Source organism: Macrotis lagotis, chromosome 2, assembly GCF_037893015.1.
Source record: "Macrotis lagotis isolate mMagLag1 chromosome 2, bilby.v1.9.chrom.fasta, whole genome shotgun sequence".
NCBI classification, from domain to species: Eukaryota; Metazoa; Chordata; class Mammalia; order Peramelemorphia; family Peramelidae; genus Macrotis; species Macrotis lagotis.
Window position 1 is genome coordinate 137,564,836 of NC_133659.1, and position 15,196 is coordinate 137,580,031.

At 35.1% G+C, this 15,196-nt stretch overlaps 1 protein-coding gene across 5 annotated transcripts in view; it reads right to left on the reverse strand.

The window, feature by feature from the left end:
• Nucleotides 1-15,196, reverse strand: part of SDCCAG8 (SHH signaling and ciliogenesis regulator SDCCAG8) — a 296,601-nt gene that overhangs the window by 259,246 nt on the left and 22,159 nt on the right. For all 5 annotated transcript variants that reach the window (XM_074222889.1, XM_074222887.1, XM_074222888.1 and 2 more), the window contains 2 exons: nucleotides 12,573-12,686; nucleotides 9,818-9,937 (listed from right to left, as the gene is read on the reverse strand). In XM_074222889.1, the coding sequence (XP_074078990.1) occupies nucleotides 9,818-9,937; nucleotides 12,573-12,686 (234 nt within the window). The remainder of the gene's footprint in view (nucleotides 1-9,817; nucleotides 9,938-12,572; nucleotides 12,687-15,196) is intronic.

Consider the following 15,196-nt stretch of genomic DNA (forward strand, 5'->3'; position numbering starts at 1 on the left):
AGAATTTTAGCATAAGTCAATTTAAAATCCTACCCCAGATGACTCTCTCCTATAATCTTCTGGGTAAGAGATCATTTAGCCTCTCCTTCAAGAATTCAAATGAGGAAGTTTTAGCAAGTTTTTCTTAACATCAAATCTAAATATAAATCCTTACAATTTCGACTGACTACTGAGTCTTCTCTTCAGTGACCAAAAAGTAAAAATCTAACCCCCTCCATCACATGACAGCCTTTCAGATCCTTGAAAACAATTAGCCTATATCACCTTGCTCTTCTCCCAGCTATATTGAACTAGAGCCTTCAATCTATCCTATTAACAATGCTCCTACTAATCCACAAAATCCCCTGATTTTTCCCCTATCTACTAACTGAACCCTGATTTTTAGCCCTATTGAATTTCATCTCATATTCAGTCTATTATAACTTGTCAAGATCTTTTTGCACACCTAATTAATTATCCAACTGTTACTTCAAGTTGGAAGTCCTCTGAAAATCTCATAAGCATGCCATCTATGGTTTTATCCACCATAAAATAAAATAAAAATATTAAACTGTGCTGGGTCAAACACAGATCCTGGAAGCACTCCATGGTATAACTAACTGGTGTCAAATTTATATTCAAACATTTAGTCATCATTAACTGTGTCTGGTTGTACAAGTTCCAAGTATATTAAACTATATTAACTGTCTAGTTCACATCTTCTCTTCTTCATAAGAATAGTATGAGCTTTTTTTAGTCCAATGTTTTGCTAAAATCTATCTATCTACAGTATACCTTTGACCTACTAATACTAACCCTGTTGAGATGTGGGGGTGGGGGGGGGTGGGGGGGGGGGAAATGACTTCCAGAGCAGAGCCAAGCTGGCAAGAAGCTAACCTGCTCCTGGAGTTTTTCTCTACCAAAGATAAATAAAGCCTCTACTCTAACATTCACACTATAGATCCCACCAAGAAAAAGAGAAGATTCGAAGAAGGATATTCAGTGAAGGTCTGTCTCTTGGGGGGGGGGGGAGGAAAGTCCAGGAGGCTAGAGAGAAGGAAAGCCAGCAATTCAATCCAGGTCCCGACAGTTTAATAATAGCAGAGGTCCCAGAACATAGATTACAAGCCAGCAGGGAGGACTCCAGTCCCAAACCAAGTCTGAACCTTGAAAACATCTGGGTAAAAGACAGAACTAGGTTGGGAATAAACTGCTGTTAAGTCACAATCTGGACATAAAGGAGGATAAAAGCCTTTGCAAAGGCAACATATTGGCCAACAAGCAAAGGATAAGACCCCAGCCCCAGCAAAATAAAAACTTAGATCTATACCCTCTACACCCCAGGTACATAACTAAAACAACAAGGATGAACAAAAAAGCTAAAAGAGTGCTCGATATAGAAAACTTTACAGACAATGATGACAGCTGTGCCAGGTCTGAAGAAGAAAGCAGTGAAAAATCACTCATGGGGAAGTATCAAAACATCTATAAATTGGACTCAAATACAAAAAACTCAAAGAGTTTAAAAAAGAATTTAAAAACAAAGAAGAGAGGAAAAAGAAAAAATGGGGAAAAAGAAATGAAAGCCATGCAGGAAAATTATGAAAAGTTGGCCAAAGAAATCAACTCTGTAAAAAGTAAAAAATAACCAAATGGAAAAGTAAATACAGAAGCTAACTGAAAAAATAACACACTAAAAATTAGAATTTAAAAAATAGAAACCAATGAATCTACAAGACTACAAAATTCCATCAAAATAAAAAGGCTGAAAAAAAACTGAAAAAAATGTCAAGTACCTTTAAGGGAAAATGAATGACCTGGAAAAACAGATCCAGGAGAAACAATCTATAAATCATTGGATTACCAGAAAGCCTGGACCAACAAAAGAAACTGGAAAATCATGCAGGAAATTATAAGGGAAAATTCCTAAATCTACAAGAACAATATAACCATTGAAAGAATCCATAGATCTCCCTCCAGAAACCCCAGGATAAAAACTCCAAGGGCAGTAATAGTCAAATTCCAGGATACTCAAATAAAGGAGAAAAAAATCGCAAGCAGCAAAAAGAAAACAATTCAAATATAAAAGAAATACAATAAAATTCACACAGGATCTATCAGCATCAACACTGAAGGACTGGAAGAACTGGAATAGCATATTTCAGAGAGCAAAGGACCTGGGATTATAACCCAGACAAAATTCAGCATGTACTGTCAGGGAAAAAAGATGGATATTCAACAAATAGAGGACTTCCAGAATTTCCTGACCCAAAGACCAGAACTGAACAGAGAATGCAATCGCCAAATACACAATGCAAGAATTCCATAAAAAAAAGGTAAATGGAAAGGGGAAAGAAAAAACAAAGCAAAAAACAAAGCAAATGGTGGCCAAGACTATCAACCTGTATATAACCCTAAATGGGAAAGACACAACGCTTCTAATTCATTTAGAACTTTACTTTTCTAAGGATAATTAGAGTGTAGAATACAATTGAAGAGAATGAACCTAAAGGACATGCGTATAATTGGATCCTATCTCTCCATTGTAGAGGTCCAAGATGACATCACTATGTTTGAGACAAAAAACCCCTGGAAGAAAAGCAGAGGTGTTAAGTGTCTCATTATCCTTTAACTCACTTTAATAACAAGGTGCTTTAGCACCTGGTCTAGTGAGGGCTTCATAAGCTGCAGGGACCTGAGTCAGTGCCTCTGCAACTTATATCATTTGTAAAGTTCTCAGGTGAGACCTCTGGAGCCCCCCAGTACTTACAGATCTTTATTAATTAGATCAGGGTTTGACTTTACAGGTGCTTTACTTAACAAGGGGTTAAGTACACCCTGGGTGGGGAGTGGGGGGGGGTAAAGTGGGGGAAGAGAATAGGCCTTACTTCTCTTAATTAGGTGTTAAGTGGGGAGGAGGTAAAGTGTGAAAGAAAATTGGCCTGGAGGAGAGGCATAAACAGTTCAAGAAATGATATGGCAGTGGATGATACTTTAGCTCCTGAGGAGGATTGTGTGTACTTTAAAGATACTTGAAAAAGGGGTAAAGAAAAAAAAACCCCGACTATAATTATAATTTGATGCAATTTGAGTCAATGCTGCTTATCAAGCAATGAAGTAAACAATCTGATATCTTGATGATAACAATAGGGGCTTATCAAGCAATCAAATAATCAAATTGTAATTGATAATATTTGATTAATAATATTAGAGCAATAAATAACACCAAGGGAAGAGGTACAAAGATTTATAATTCTAGAGGGAAAGAAGGGAGATGTGAATGCTGAGTAAATTCTATTCAATAGATTTAGCTCAGTGAGGGACTAAGATACATTCCGACCTGGTTTTAAAACTCTAACTTAATCTGCAGGGAAGGGGGGACAGGGACAGGAAAAGGGAATGATAGGGAAGGGGAAAAGGGACTGATAAAAGGAAAGGAAAGATATGGGTGAAAATGAACTGAAAGTTAAATTTTTAAAAGGAAAGTCAAAGGGAAAGGTAGCAAAATTTTGGTGAGGAGGAACAAGAGAAAAGGAAAGAGATAAATATAAATGGAGAAAGATAGCACAGAGGGAAATACAGAATTAGTAATCTTAACTGTAAATGTAAATAGGATGAACTGTCCCATAGAACATAAGTGGATAGCAAAATGGATTAAAAACCAGAATCCTATAATACAGTGTTTACAAGAAACATATTTGAAGCAGAAATATACACACAAGGTAAAGGAAATAGGTTGGAGGAAAACACATTATGCCTCAGCAGAAGTAGAAAAATCTGGGATAATGATCCTAATCTCAGACATAGCAAAAACAAAAATCAATCTCATTAAAAGGGATAAAGAAGGAAACTACATATTCTTAAAAGGCACCATTGATAATGAAGCTATATCATTATTAAACATGTATGCACCTAATGGTATGGCATCCAGATTCTTAGAGGAAAAGCTGAGTGAATCACAAAGAGACAAACACCAAAACTTTAGTAATGGGAGACCCTCAAATCTCCCTCTCTCGGAACTAGATAAATCTAACAAAATAAACAAGAAGGAAGTTAAGGTGAATGAAATCTTAGAAAACTTAGATATGATAAACCTCTGGAGAAAATTTAATGGGGATAGAAAATATACCTTTTTCTCAGCAGCACCTTCACCAAAATTGACCATATACTAGGGCACAAAAACCTCATAATCAAATGCAGAAAGACAGAAATAATACACACTTCTCAGAACATGATACAATAAAAATTACACGTTAAAAACCAGTTTGAGTCAAATGGAAAGAGCAGTTCAAAAGTTAATGAGGAGAATAATTCCTTAAAAAGCAGAATTGGACAGATGGAAAAGTAGATAAGAAAGATCTCTGAAGAAAACAACGCCAACTGTAGCATGAAGCTAAAGGAAGCTGATGACTTTGTGAGGAATAAAATATAAAACAGTACAAAAGAATGAAAAACTAGAAGAAAATGTGAAATATCATCTCATTGGAAAAACAACTGACCTGAAGAAGAGATCCAGAAGAGACAATTTAAAAATTATTGGGCTACCTGAAAGTCATGATCAGGAAAAGAGCCTTGACTTCATTTTTAAAGAATTTCTACAGGAAAATTACCCTGATATCCTAGAAGCAGAGGATAAAATGTAAATTAAGAGAATCCACCAATCTCCTGAAAGAGATCCCTCCCCCCCAAAACCCAGGAATATTAGTTAAATTTCAGCACTCCCACAACAAAGAGAAAATATTTTATGTAGCTAGATGGAAACAATTCAAATACCATGGAGCTACAGTCAGGATTACATAGGAGTTAGCAGCATCCACATAAAGGGCTTGTGATATAATATTCCAGAAGGCAAAAGAGCTTAGAATGCAACTGAGAATCAACTTCCCAGCAAAACTGAACAACCTGTTCCAGGGAAAAAGCTGGGCTTTCAATGAAATAGGGGAATTTCAGATGTTCCTGTTGAAATGACCAGAGCTGAACAGAAAGTCTGATCTTCAAGTACAAGTCTCAGGTGAAGTATTGAGAGGGTGGTCAGGAAGGGTAAATTATGAAGGAGTTACTGATGTTGAACTGCATATATTCCTGCATGGGAAGATGATGCTGATAATACTCACATGAACCTTCTCATTTATTAGAGCAGTAAGAACGAGCATATACAGACAAGGCACAGGAAGGAGCCGAATTTGAAGGTATAATATAGATTGTAAAAATGGAATCAGTGGGTGAAAAAGGAAATGTACTGAGACAAAGGGAAAGGAGAAGTAGGATAGGCTAAGATATTTCATATAAAAGAGTCAAGAAATAGCTTTTGCAATAGTAATGGAAGTGGGGGGAAGGTGAGGGGGAAGGAGGGAACCTTCATTCTCATCAGAAATGGCTCAGAAATGGGGGGGGGGCGGCTAGGTGGTGTAGTGGATAAAGCACCAGCCCCGGAGTCAGGAGTAATTGGGTTCAAATCTGCTCTCAGACACTTAATAATTACCTACCTGTGTGGCCTTGGGCAAGCCACCTAACCCCATTTGCCTTGCAAAATCCTTAAAAAAATGGGTACAGGATTTAGACATAAAGAGTGATACCAAAGATAATTTAAGAGACCCAAAAATATTCTATCTATGGAAATGGGATAAATTTATTACCAGACAAGAATTAGAGTACATTATAAACTGCAAAATGAATGATTTTGACTACATTAAATTAAAAAGGTTTTGCACTAATAAAAGCAGTGCTGCCAAAATTAAAAGTAAAGCAGAAAGCTAGGAAACAATCTTTAAAACCAGGAATTCTGATAAAGGTCTCATTTCTAAAATATGTAGAGAATTGCATCAAATTTATAAGATCACAAATCATTCCCCAATTGATAAATGGTCAAAGGACATGAACTGACAGTTTTCAACTGAAGAAATTAAAACTATATATAATCATATGAAAAAATGCTCCAAATCACTGTTGATTAGAGAAATGCAAATGAAAACAATGAGGTATCATCTCACACCTATTAGATTAGCCAAGATAAGAAAAAGGGAAGATGATCAGTGTTGGAGAGGTTGTGAGAGGACTGGGACATCGATGCATTGCTGGTGGAGTTGTGAACTGATCCAACCTTTATGTAGAGCCATATGGAACTATGCCCAAAGAGCAATACCCTTTGACCCAGCAATTCCAATTCTAGATCTATATCCATAAGAAAATATAAAAAATGGGGAAAAGTTCCCTATGTTCCAGAATATTCATAGCAGCTCTTTTTGTGGTGGCAAAGAATTGGAAATTGAAAGGATGTCCATCAATTGGGGAATGGCTGAACGAGTTATGGTACATGAATAGTAAGGAATACTATTGTTCTATAAAGAAACCATAAATGGGTGGATTCTGGAGAAGCACAAAATGACTTGTAGGCCCTGATGCTGAGAGAAGGGAGTAGAACCAAGAGAACAATGTACAAATCCACCACAACATTAAGAGATGAACAACGTTGATAGATGCAGTTCCTCTCAGCAGTTCAGAGAGCTAGGGTAATAGACTGGCTATAGGCAATGTTATCCCAAATCAGAGGAAGAAAAACAAAACAAAAACAACCCTTCAGAATCTGATGAACACTTTATAAAAACTATCTCTTATGTATTTCTTTCCCTTAATCCTAATTCCTTATGCCAAAATTACTAATTTATAAACACATTTAACAAAATATGTATGTAAAATGCTAACCTGACTATTCCCTACTGAGGGGAAGGAGGTGAGAAGGGAGGGTGGAGGGAAATTTTATAACTTGGAAATATGCATGTACATTTGGATAAAAATATGTGTGTGTGAGAGTGAGTGAGTGAGTGTGTGTGTGTGTGTGTGTGAGAGAGAGAGAGAGAGAGAGAGAGAAAGAGAGAGAGAGATTGAATGAATGATATAATGAATGGAGAGATAGCTGGGCTGGCTCTGATACATTGCTTGATATACTGATACATTGCTACATGACTTGGGAAAATCACTTATCTCAATGACCCAGGCAATTCTCCAAACCTTTAGGTTATAGAGCAAGTGTCAACCCTCACTGGTAGGGGATGTTTGCTTCCCATAGTTCCCTAAACCAGTAAAATCACAGTACCAGTTCAAAACTGAAAAAGGGAAAAGAAATTTTACTTGGCATGGTCAGTCCTTGAGAAAGCCATGGTGGCACTACCTTGATAATTATGCCTTAGCCATATTTTTAAAAGTCCATTCTAAAGTTTCCCAGGAATCAAAGTCAAGTTAACAGGTCTATAGTTTGTAGTCTCCTTTCTTCCTGTTTTTGAACATCAGGACATTAGCCCTTCTCTAATCCTGCAGTATCCCTCTCATCTCCATGATCTTTTAGTATCACAAAAAATGAGTAAAAATTATATTTTCCAATTCCTTCAATATCCCAAGGAATTCTTTTGGCCCTGGTAATTTTAATTCATCAAGGGCAACTAAGCATAATCCTACCTGAGTTTAAACTCCTGGTTAGCAATTTTTGTTCTATCTTTTCCACTATAATTGAGTCACTGTCCTTAGCAAAGGAAGCAAAAGCAAAATAATACAAAAATAGTACTTTCTTCTCTCTGCTGTGAGTCTTAGACATCACCACTGACTTCCAGTCAGGATCCTATCTTCTTTAATCCTTTCCCCATTAAAACAGTCAAAATACCATTTTTAGTAGTCTTTTCCTTCCTTCCTTCCTTCATCAGCTTCAGTTTATTTTCAGTTTTAGTATTCCTGACACTGTTTTTACAACATTCATATAAAAATCTCACTCATGTTTCCATTTTATTATCTGCCATAAATAACTTCCATCTTCTATACAAGTCTTATAAAAAGTTAAGCTGATTAGTAAATTCTCTGTGAGTCCAGATTGGTTTCTTCAAGCAATTCTTATCTTTACTTTTTACTGGAATTGTCTACCTCTGTGTCAGCAGAACTTTGTTTTGAATTTCCCATTCTTCCTATGTTGACTTACCCTGTAGAATTTTTGTGCACAAGAATCTTCCTATCCTTCTGAAAATTGTAAACTTTATTTCCACAATGTAGAGTTCAAATGCATGGCAGACTATGCCTGGTTTTTCACTCCCTCTTTAAGGTCCTTTCTAGGTTTAAATCTATCATCTCATGACCCTCATTAATGGCTAAGATTGAAATGCAGGAGGAAATCATCCTCAAATGAAGGCTTTTTACAGTCTAGAAAGAAGGAACATGACTGGAAATCTGAGTCAATTTGATTAGTATTATAGTCAAGTTAGCAAGCCACAAATCTTGAGGTTTTACTCTCTTTTGACCTTCCTCTTTATCTTCCCTTTTGTTCTCCACAAAGGCAGAAGGTTGGCTATCCTCGAGATCAGTTCTCTTTCCCTTAACTTATGGTAAGGCAAGTGGAAGCTCTTGGGGCTCAGTTTCATTCGAGAAGGGAAACAAGAAAGATTGCTCAAAACTTGTGAGAACAGATGCTGAGAAGTAAACAGAACCAGAACACTGTACACACAAACAGTAACACTGGGTGTTTGGTCAACTATGATGGACCTGTTCATTTCAGCAGTATAAAGGAATACAATTCCCCTTGTGATAGGAAACACATCCATATCCAGACAAGGAACAATGGAGTTTAATTAAGTGCAGACCAAAGCTTATTATTTTCATTTTTTGAAAGTTGCCTATTATTTTTGTAATTTTTTGCCCATTTTTAATTTAATTCTTTTACCATAACATTATTAATCTGCATTTATGTTTAGCCTGGTATACATGTATAGTCCATATTAGATTGCTTTCTGTCAGGGGAAGGAGGGAGGGAGGGAGAAAAATGTGAAACTCAAAACCTTGCAAAATAATGATTTTTGAAAACTACTGTTCTATGTATTTGGAAAAATAAAATATTTTTTTAAAAGGACAAAAAAGTTAATCCTTAAACTTTCCACAGATCCTCCCCCAGTTTTCTGAGGATACATACCATCTCCCAAGCTTATATTAGTACGCTTATGTATGTGGGGTGCCACCAAAAGTACTTTGGTACTCAGGGTTGTTAGAGAGACAGACTCCTTCCTATTAGTTCTACAAAATCCAAATAACTCATTACTAAATGAAGGCCAACTGTTGCTCAATCACTGATGCTCCAGTTCCAGATATGATAGTACTGTCTTTTCTCCAGATCGCTGGAACCAGGAGCTCTCACCACAGTGAAAACTTAGGATATCCACCTACAGGGCTATGTCACTCCATTCTCTCCCAGGGACAGGTGATTCCCAATGTTAGGAACACTTGGCTGCTAGCCACTACCTCTCCAGGCTATGGCTGGGGGATGGCCAGTGAGAAGCAGTGTTGATGCACAGGCTGCAGCTCCTGCCAAGAATCAAAGGCTGCTTTCAAGTGTCTTGTCGCTGGTCTGTGTTCAGTTCTATCCAGATTTCTCTGAATTTCTAGGAGATCCTTCTGTCCCCATGTATAAGCTCAGTGTCAGAGCAGCACAGATGTGTAATAGCATGACCAAATGAAACCATCCACAAATTATGCGAAGATTTAATCAAGGAGATAAGACCAAAGTTTCAAGCAACAGTTCCACTGTTCAATTCTTAAAAAGTGCTCATGCCCCCAATTGGTTACTCCTTTTTTTGAGGGGGGGAGGGTATTATGGGCAGTGGGATTAAATGACTTTTATTTATGTTTTTGCTTATTTATTTTGCAAGACAAATAAGGTTAAGTGACTTGCCCAGTTCACACGACTAAGTAAGTATTAAGTGTCTGAGCCCAAATTTGAATTTAGGTTCTCCTGACTCCAGGGATGGTTCTCTATCTACTGTACCACCTAGCTGCACTTTCTCCTATACTTGGGAAAAAAGATACTTACAGAAGAATTTAAGATGTGCTCAATTTTTTGCTCTGTTGATCTGGATTTCAACATTTTATGAAGCTTTTCATTTTCAAGCACAATTACATATATTTTTTCCTTCATTCCAGCCAATTCTTCCTAGAGAAAACAACAAAGGCATATAAATACACTTAATATACTACTTTGCCTTGCAGAATACTTATGAATACTTGCAGAATGCTTATGATAACATAAAGAACTACTCTTATCTTCTAGGTGTTTATAATTTACATAAGTATTACAATTTAGATAAAAGACATGTTAGCAAATATTGTTGAAATTGGTGGTGCTCTTTTCTTAGTTACTTGTGAACTTGACTTCAATCCCACTCTACTAAAGAACAGTCATTAGATGGGATTAGGGGGGAAAACTGTAAAATTCAAAATAAATAAATAACTTAAAAAAGAACAGGCATTAGAAAGTAGGACAAAAGGATATATCATCAGAAAATATGAAAAAGATTATCAAAATAAAATAAGAATCAATTTTGACAAGAAAAAATTGGCATGTTAAAAAGTAATAACTGATTTTAACTTGTTAAAAGTCAATAAAAAGACAAAAATTGGGAGATTGAATGTATAGAAGAATGAAACTGGTACAAAAAATAGATTCAACGGAAAGTTGTTAAAAAAGCTAGATAAAAGTCTAGGGTTTTTTAATACTATAGGACAGGATATAATGAACTTTAAAAATAATACAATTTAGAATAGCTAATTTATTCAGTAAATGTTTACTAACACCTACTACAAAGAGAATACTGTTAGGTTCTACAGGAAACGAAAAAAATGAATATTTCCTTCCAAGCAGGAGTTATTTAATGGCATGATAAAACAAAAAGAAATGAAATGAATTTGAATATGAAAAGTATTTAAGAGTAGTTTAAGGTGTTTATCAATTAAGAGTTATTTTGTTTCTGTAAACTATACAATATGGAATGAATCCTAGTACAGAGTTAATGGTTATTCTCTATCATCAACTGATCTGAGAAAAGCTCTAATGACTTGTACAATCTAGGAATGGAAGTTATGGAATATTTTGATTTTATAAAGAAATACTTGGGCATATTAAAGGACCAAAAGTTTATGTTAGAAAAATTTCTGGATTTAATATACAGGACGGGGAAAAAAGATGAGGTTATCAATATTCTATTCCCCTCCCCCCCAACAAAAACTCTTTGGATCTTAGCTTCTAAGAAGTCTCATTTGAGCCAAAAGTACAATATTGTAGTACCTCGCTGCAAATATATGTGTGTATATATATATATATATATATATATATATATATATATATACACACATATATATATATATACACACACATATATACATATGGAGAGAGGGAAGTAGGAAAAAGAAATGAAAAGGAAGAATTATAGAATTATGGGGAGAGGTCAGAGAAAGTAACAGGGAGACAGAAGAAAGGGAAAGCAAGAGAAGGAAATCTGAACCTGTGATTTCAGTAATAATATGGCTAAATTATTAAAGATAGGATGGAGAGGGAGGGAGGGAGGGAGGGGGAGAGAGAGAGAGAGAGAGACACACACAGAGACAGACTCCATATATCTATCTTGCCCTAGTAAAAATTAACTAAAGTATTATCTACACTTCTGAGTACTACAGTTTAAAGGTTTAAAGAAGGATATAGACAAACTGGTGTGCACAACAAAGGGAATGAGAGGACAAGGGGGAGCCATACAACATATGATTATCAGCTGAAGATAGTTCCAGTAGAGATGGAAGATAAAGAAAATAAGATGTTTAGGGAAGACTTTATAAAAAAATGTCTTCAAATACCTGAAGGGCATCATAATGCAAGAAGGATTTAACCTTGAGGGAAAAACTAAAAGCAATGAGTAACCCCCCCCCCCACAATGTAGACTTAGGCTCAATTTAGGAAAAAGCTTAGTAATAATTAAAGTTATCTCAGAGTGGAAGGGTCTGCCTTGAGAAGTATACTAGGCTCATCATGATGGGAGATCTTTAAGTTAGGATGTCTATTCTTCAAGGGATGTTAGAGGACATCCCAATGTACTGGTCCAAGTATGCACTGATCCTAAATGACCACAGTGGTTTCTTCCAACTCAGATTCTGTGATTCATATTTAACAAATATAGCTTTGTAACTTCATAGTCCTGCTACAAATGACTATTTCTTATTATATGTGAGCTAGCCCCTTGTACTTCTGTGAGAAGTTATAACTTCTTCAGATATGAGACAACTACAATGATTTAAGTAAGAAGCAATGAGGGTCTGAATTAAAGTAGTTAAAGTGGGAATAGCAATGAAGAAACAGATGAAATTTTGCAGAACTAGAAATGATAGGATTTGGCAAATGACTGGATATGTTAGTGCTAATCAAAAACAGTATCTCAAGACAAGCATAGTAAAGAGGAAAAGGGGTCAAAGATAAGGCTAAAAATGTGAAAGATTGAGAGAAAAATAGTAACCTCATAAAGAAGTTAGAGACAAGAGAGTCAGTTAGGTGGTGCAGTGGATAGACCACTAGTCCTGGAGTCAGGAGAACTGAGTTCAAATCCAGCTTCAAACACTTAACAATTGCATAGCTTTATGACTTTGAGCAAGTTACTTGACCTCAATGCCTTGCAAAAACCAAAAAAAAAGTTAGAAACAAGAACAATTTAATGAAATAATCTGATATAAGTATATACTGTAATTTTTTAAAAAAAAATCAACATTTTATTGATTTAAAATTTAAAAAAAAAAACCAGACTTACCTTACAAAACTTCACTTCTGCCTCTAAATGATCAATGTATTGGGATTGATCATTAATAATAGGAACATGATCACATAGAGCAGGCAAACTGTCATTCTCATTTTCTGATGCTTTCTAAGGTAAAAAATTATATAAGTTAGCTATATTTAGATTGAACAGAATGTTAACTATCATTCTGCTCATTCATTTGGTACTAAAATTAGGGATACACTGGACAAAAATAATGACTGCATTTTTTTATGATTTCTATTTTTATTATTCTAAAAATCTTTTGAATGGGGGCGGCTAGGTGGCATAGTGGATAAAGCACCAGCTTTATCAGGAGTACCTGGGTTCAAATCCGATCTCAGACACTTAATTACCTAGCTGTGTGGCCTTGGGCAAGCCACTTAACCCCGTTTGCCTTGCAAAAACCAAAAAAATAAAAAGCTTTTTAATGGACAAAACTAGGGAATATTGTAAAGTGAAAGCAGTTATAAAATTGTTTAGATAAATGCTATAAAAATGGTACAAATAGTACAAGAATGTTATCAATATTTTGGTAACACTGGGTGGTACAACCTTCTGGAAATTACTATAGAACTCAGTTGATAGGACAGACTCATTCTCCAGTAAAAAAAATTTCAGTTTGATTCAACATTTAACAAGCTCTGTGCTTAGTAAGGCATGGCTACACAATATTGAAACAATGATAAAAATTAAATGGTCCCTTTCCTCAAGGAGAATATTTTTTCTAGAAGAATGCTTCCCCTCTTAGAACAATGTTCTCTTTACAAAAGTGGCAGAACCGACTGCTGTATTTCACAAAGGATATTACTGAAAGATTGAACCTTTAGCACTCAGAAAAAAAGGAGTCAATGGTATTTACCTGTATAATCTCCCATTTCTAGGCACCAGAGATCTCTATCTCAGCAAAAGGTAGATACAACCCTCTTCTCTAGTACCTCAGAGAATTGGCGACTAAAGTAAGTAAAAATTTGTAGTGATTGTCATATGGCAACTAAGTGCTATAATTCCAAATCAATGGAAAGGAGAGATGTACAATCCTCTACAGCAGAGTGTAAACATGTTAAGTAAATAGGTGATTTGATTGTGTGTGTGTGTGTGTGTGTGTGTGTGTGTGTGTGTGTATCCCCAGAACTTAGCACAGGTGTAACATCTCCTAAGGACTTCATAAATGTTTATTTTATTGATCTGTAGTCAGAGGAGATGGAATTGAATTCTTTTTTCTGCTACTTAAGAAACCTCTGCAAAGTCACAAACTTAAACTAATTTTTTTCATTTATAAAATTAGAGTCTTTTAAAAGATGATTTCCAAGGTCTGAGGAAGTACTATACTGTTAATAATTTAGGGAAAATCAACATGGATTTTTTTTTACCACTTTTAGTGAAAATATGCTATCTAGGTCAATGGGAAAAATTAAAAGTATATATTCCTGAGATCACAAAAAATCTATGTGCTTCCTGAAATACCAATAACATTGGTAATACTTCAATTTTTAAATAGTAATTTTAGAAGCAAAAGCAATGTTCTTCAGTTTATCTCATAAATATGTTTTTAAATGTCAAATCATAAAATCATCACAGTAAAAAAGTCATCAAATGTCAAATCATGTAATCAAATTGTCAACATCTGAGTTTTAATATCATGTCTTCTTTATGCATGCATTGGCATTTATCTATCATAGTGTCATCAAAATTATGTTTTCTTTTAGGGGATAGCTTAGGTTTTAATTTTAACTCTATGTAATATCAGTGTTCAAAATTTATCTTGGAAAATGCAAGCAGAAATGTTTAGTTATTTCAGCAAACAAAAGTAATAACTTAAGATTAATAAGTTCATCTATCATGTGCTTAAATACATTACAGAAAGCATTTTTCTTAGAGATAGTAATAAGTTGACTAAATGACAAAAACATTTTATTTCAATTACTTTCTTAAATGATTTTCAGTCATATTATAAAGATAATCTAATCAATGAAGCACAAATTTCTATTACAGATTTTTATCATAAACTTTTCATCCCTTAAAAAAAATTAATGTGCCATTGGAAACCAGAATGATAGTTCAAGGGATTAAAATGTTTAACACATTATAACAAAAAGGTATTCTAAAACAGGGCCATCCAACCTTACTTTTAAAAGTTTTTATTGAAATAATAGACAATGCATTTTGATTTGCCATTTTATTAAGAGCTCTTCGGTAACTCAACTTTGCTTATTAAAGCATTTAGTAAGCCCCACAGGCAGTCATATAAAATCACCCTGTGGTCCACATGCGGCCCATGCCCTATTCTAAAATGTGACCAATGGAATATTTTACATTTCTATAGCCTGTCATATCTTCTATAAGAAAGGTATGGTAGGAATCATCACCAATTTTCAGATGATGAAACTGAGGCCCTGAGATATAAAGAATGATGTACTTCAAGTTAAATAGCAAATGATGAATTCATGACTCAAGTTTCAGAAAGTCCTCCTTAGTTTTAATTTCATATTCTTTCTACTTCTTACTATATAACTCTCTGCCTATTGATGAGAATTAACATGCATCAGTAAGCAACTGGAAGGATAGAAAATGAACAATCTCTTCAATAAATTCTGTACATGCTTGAATTCCACTTT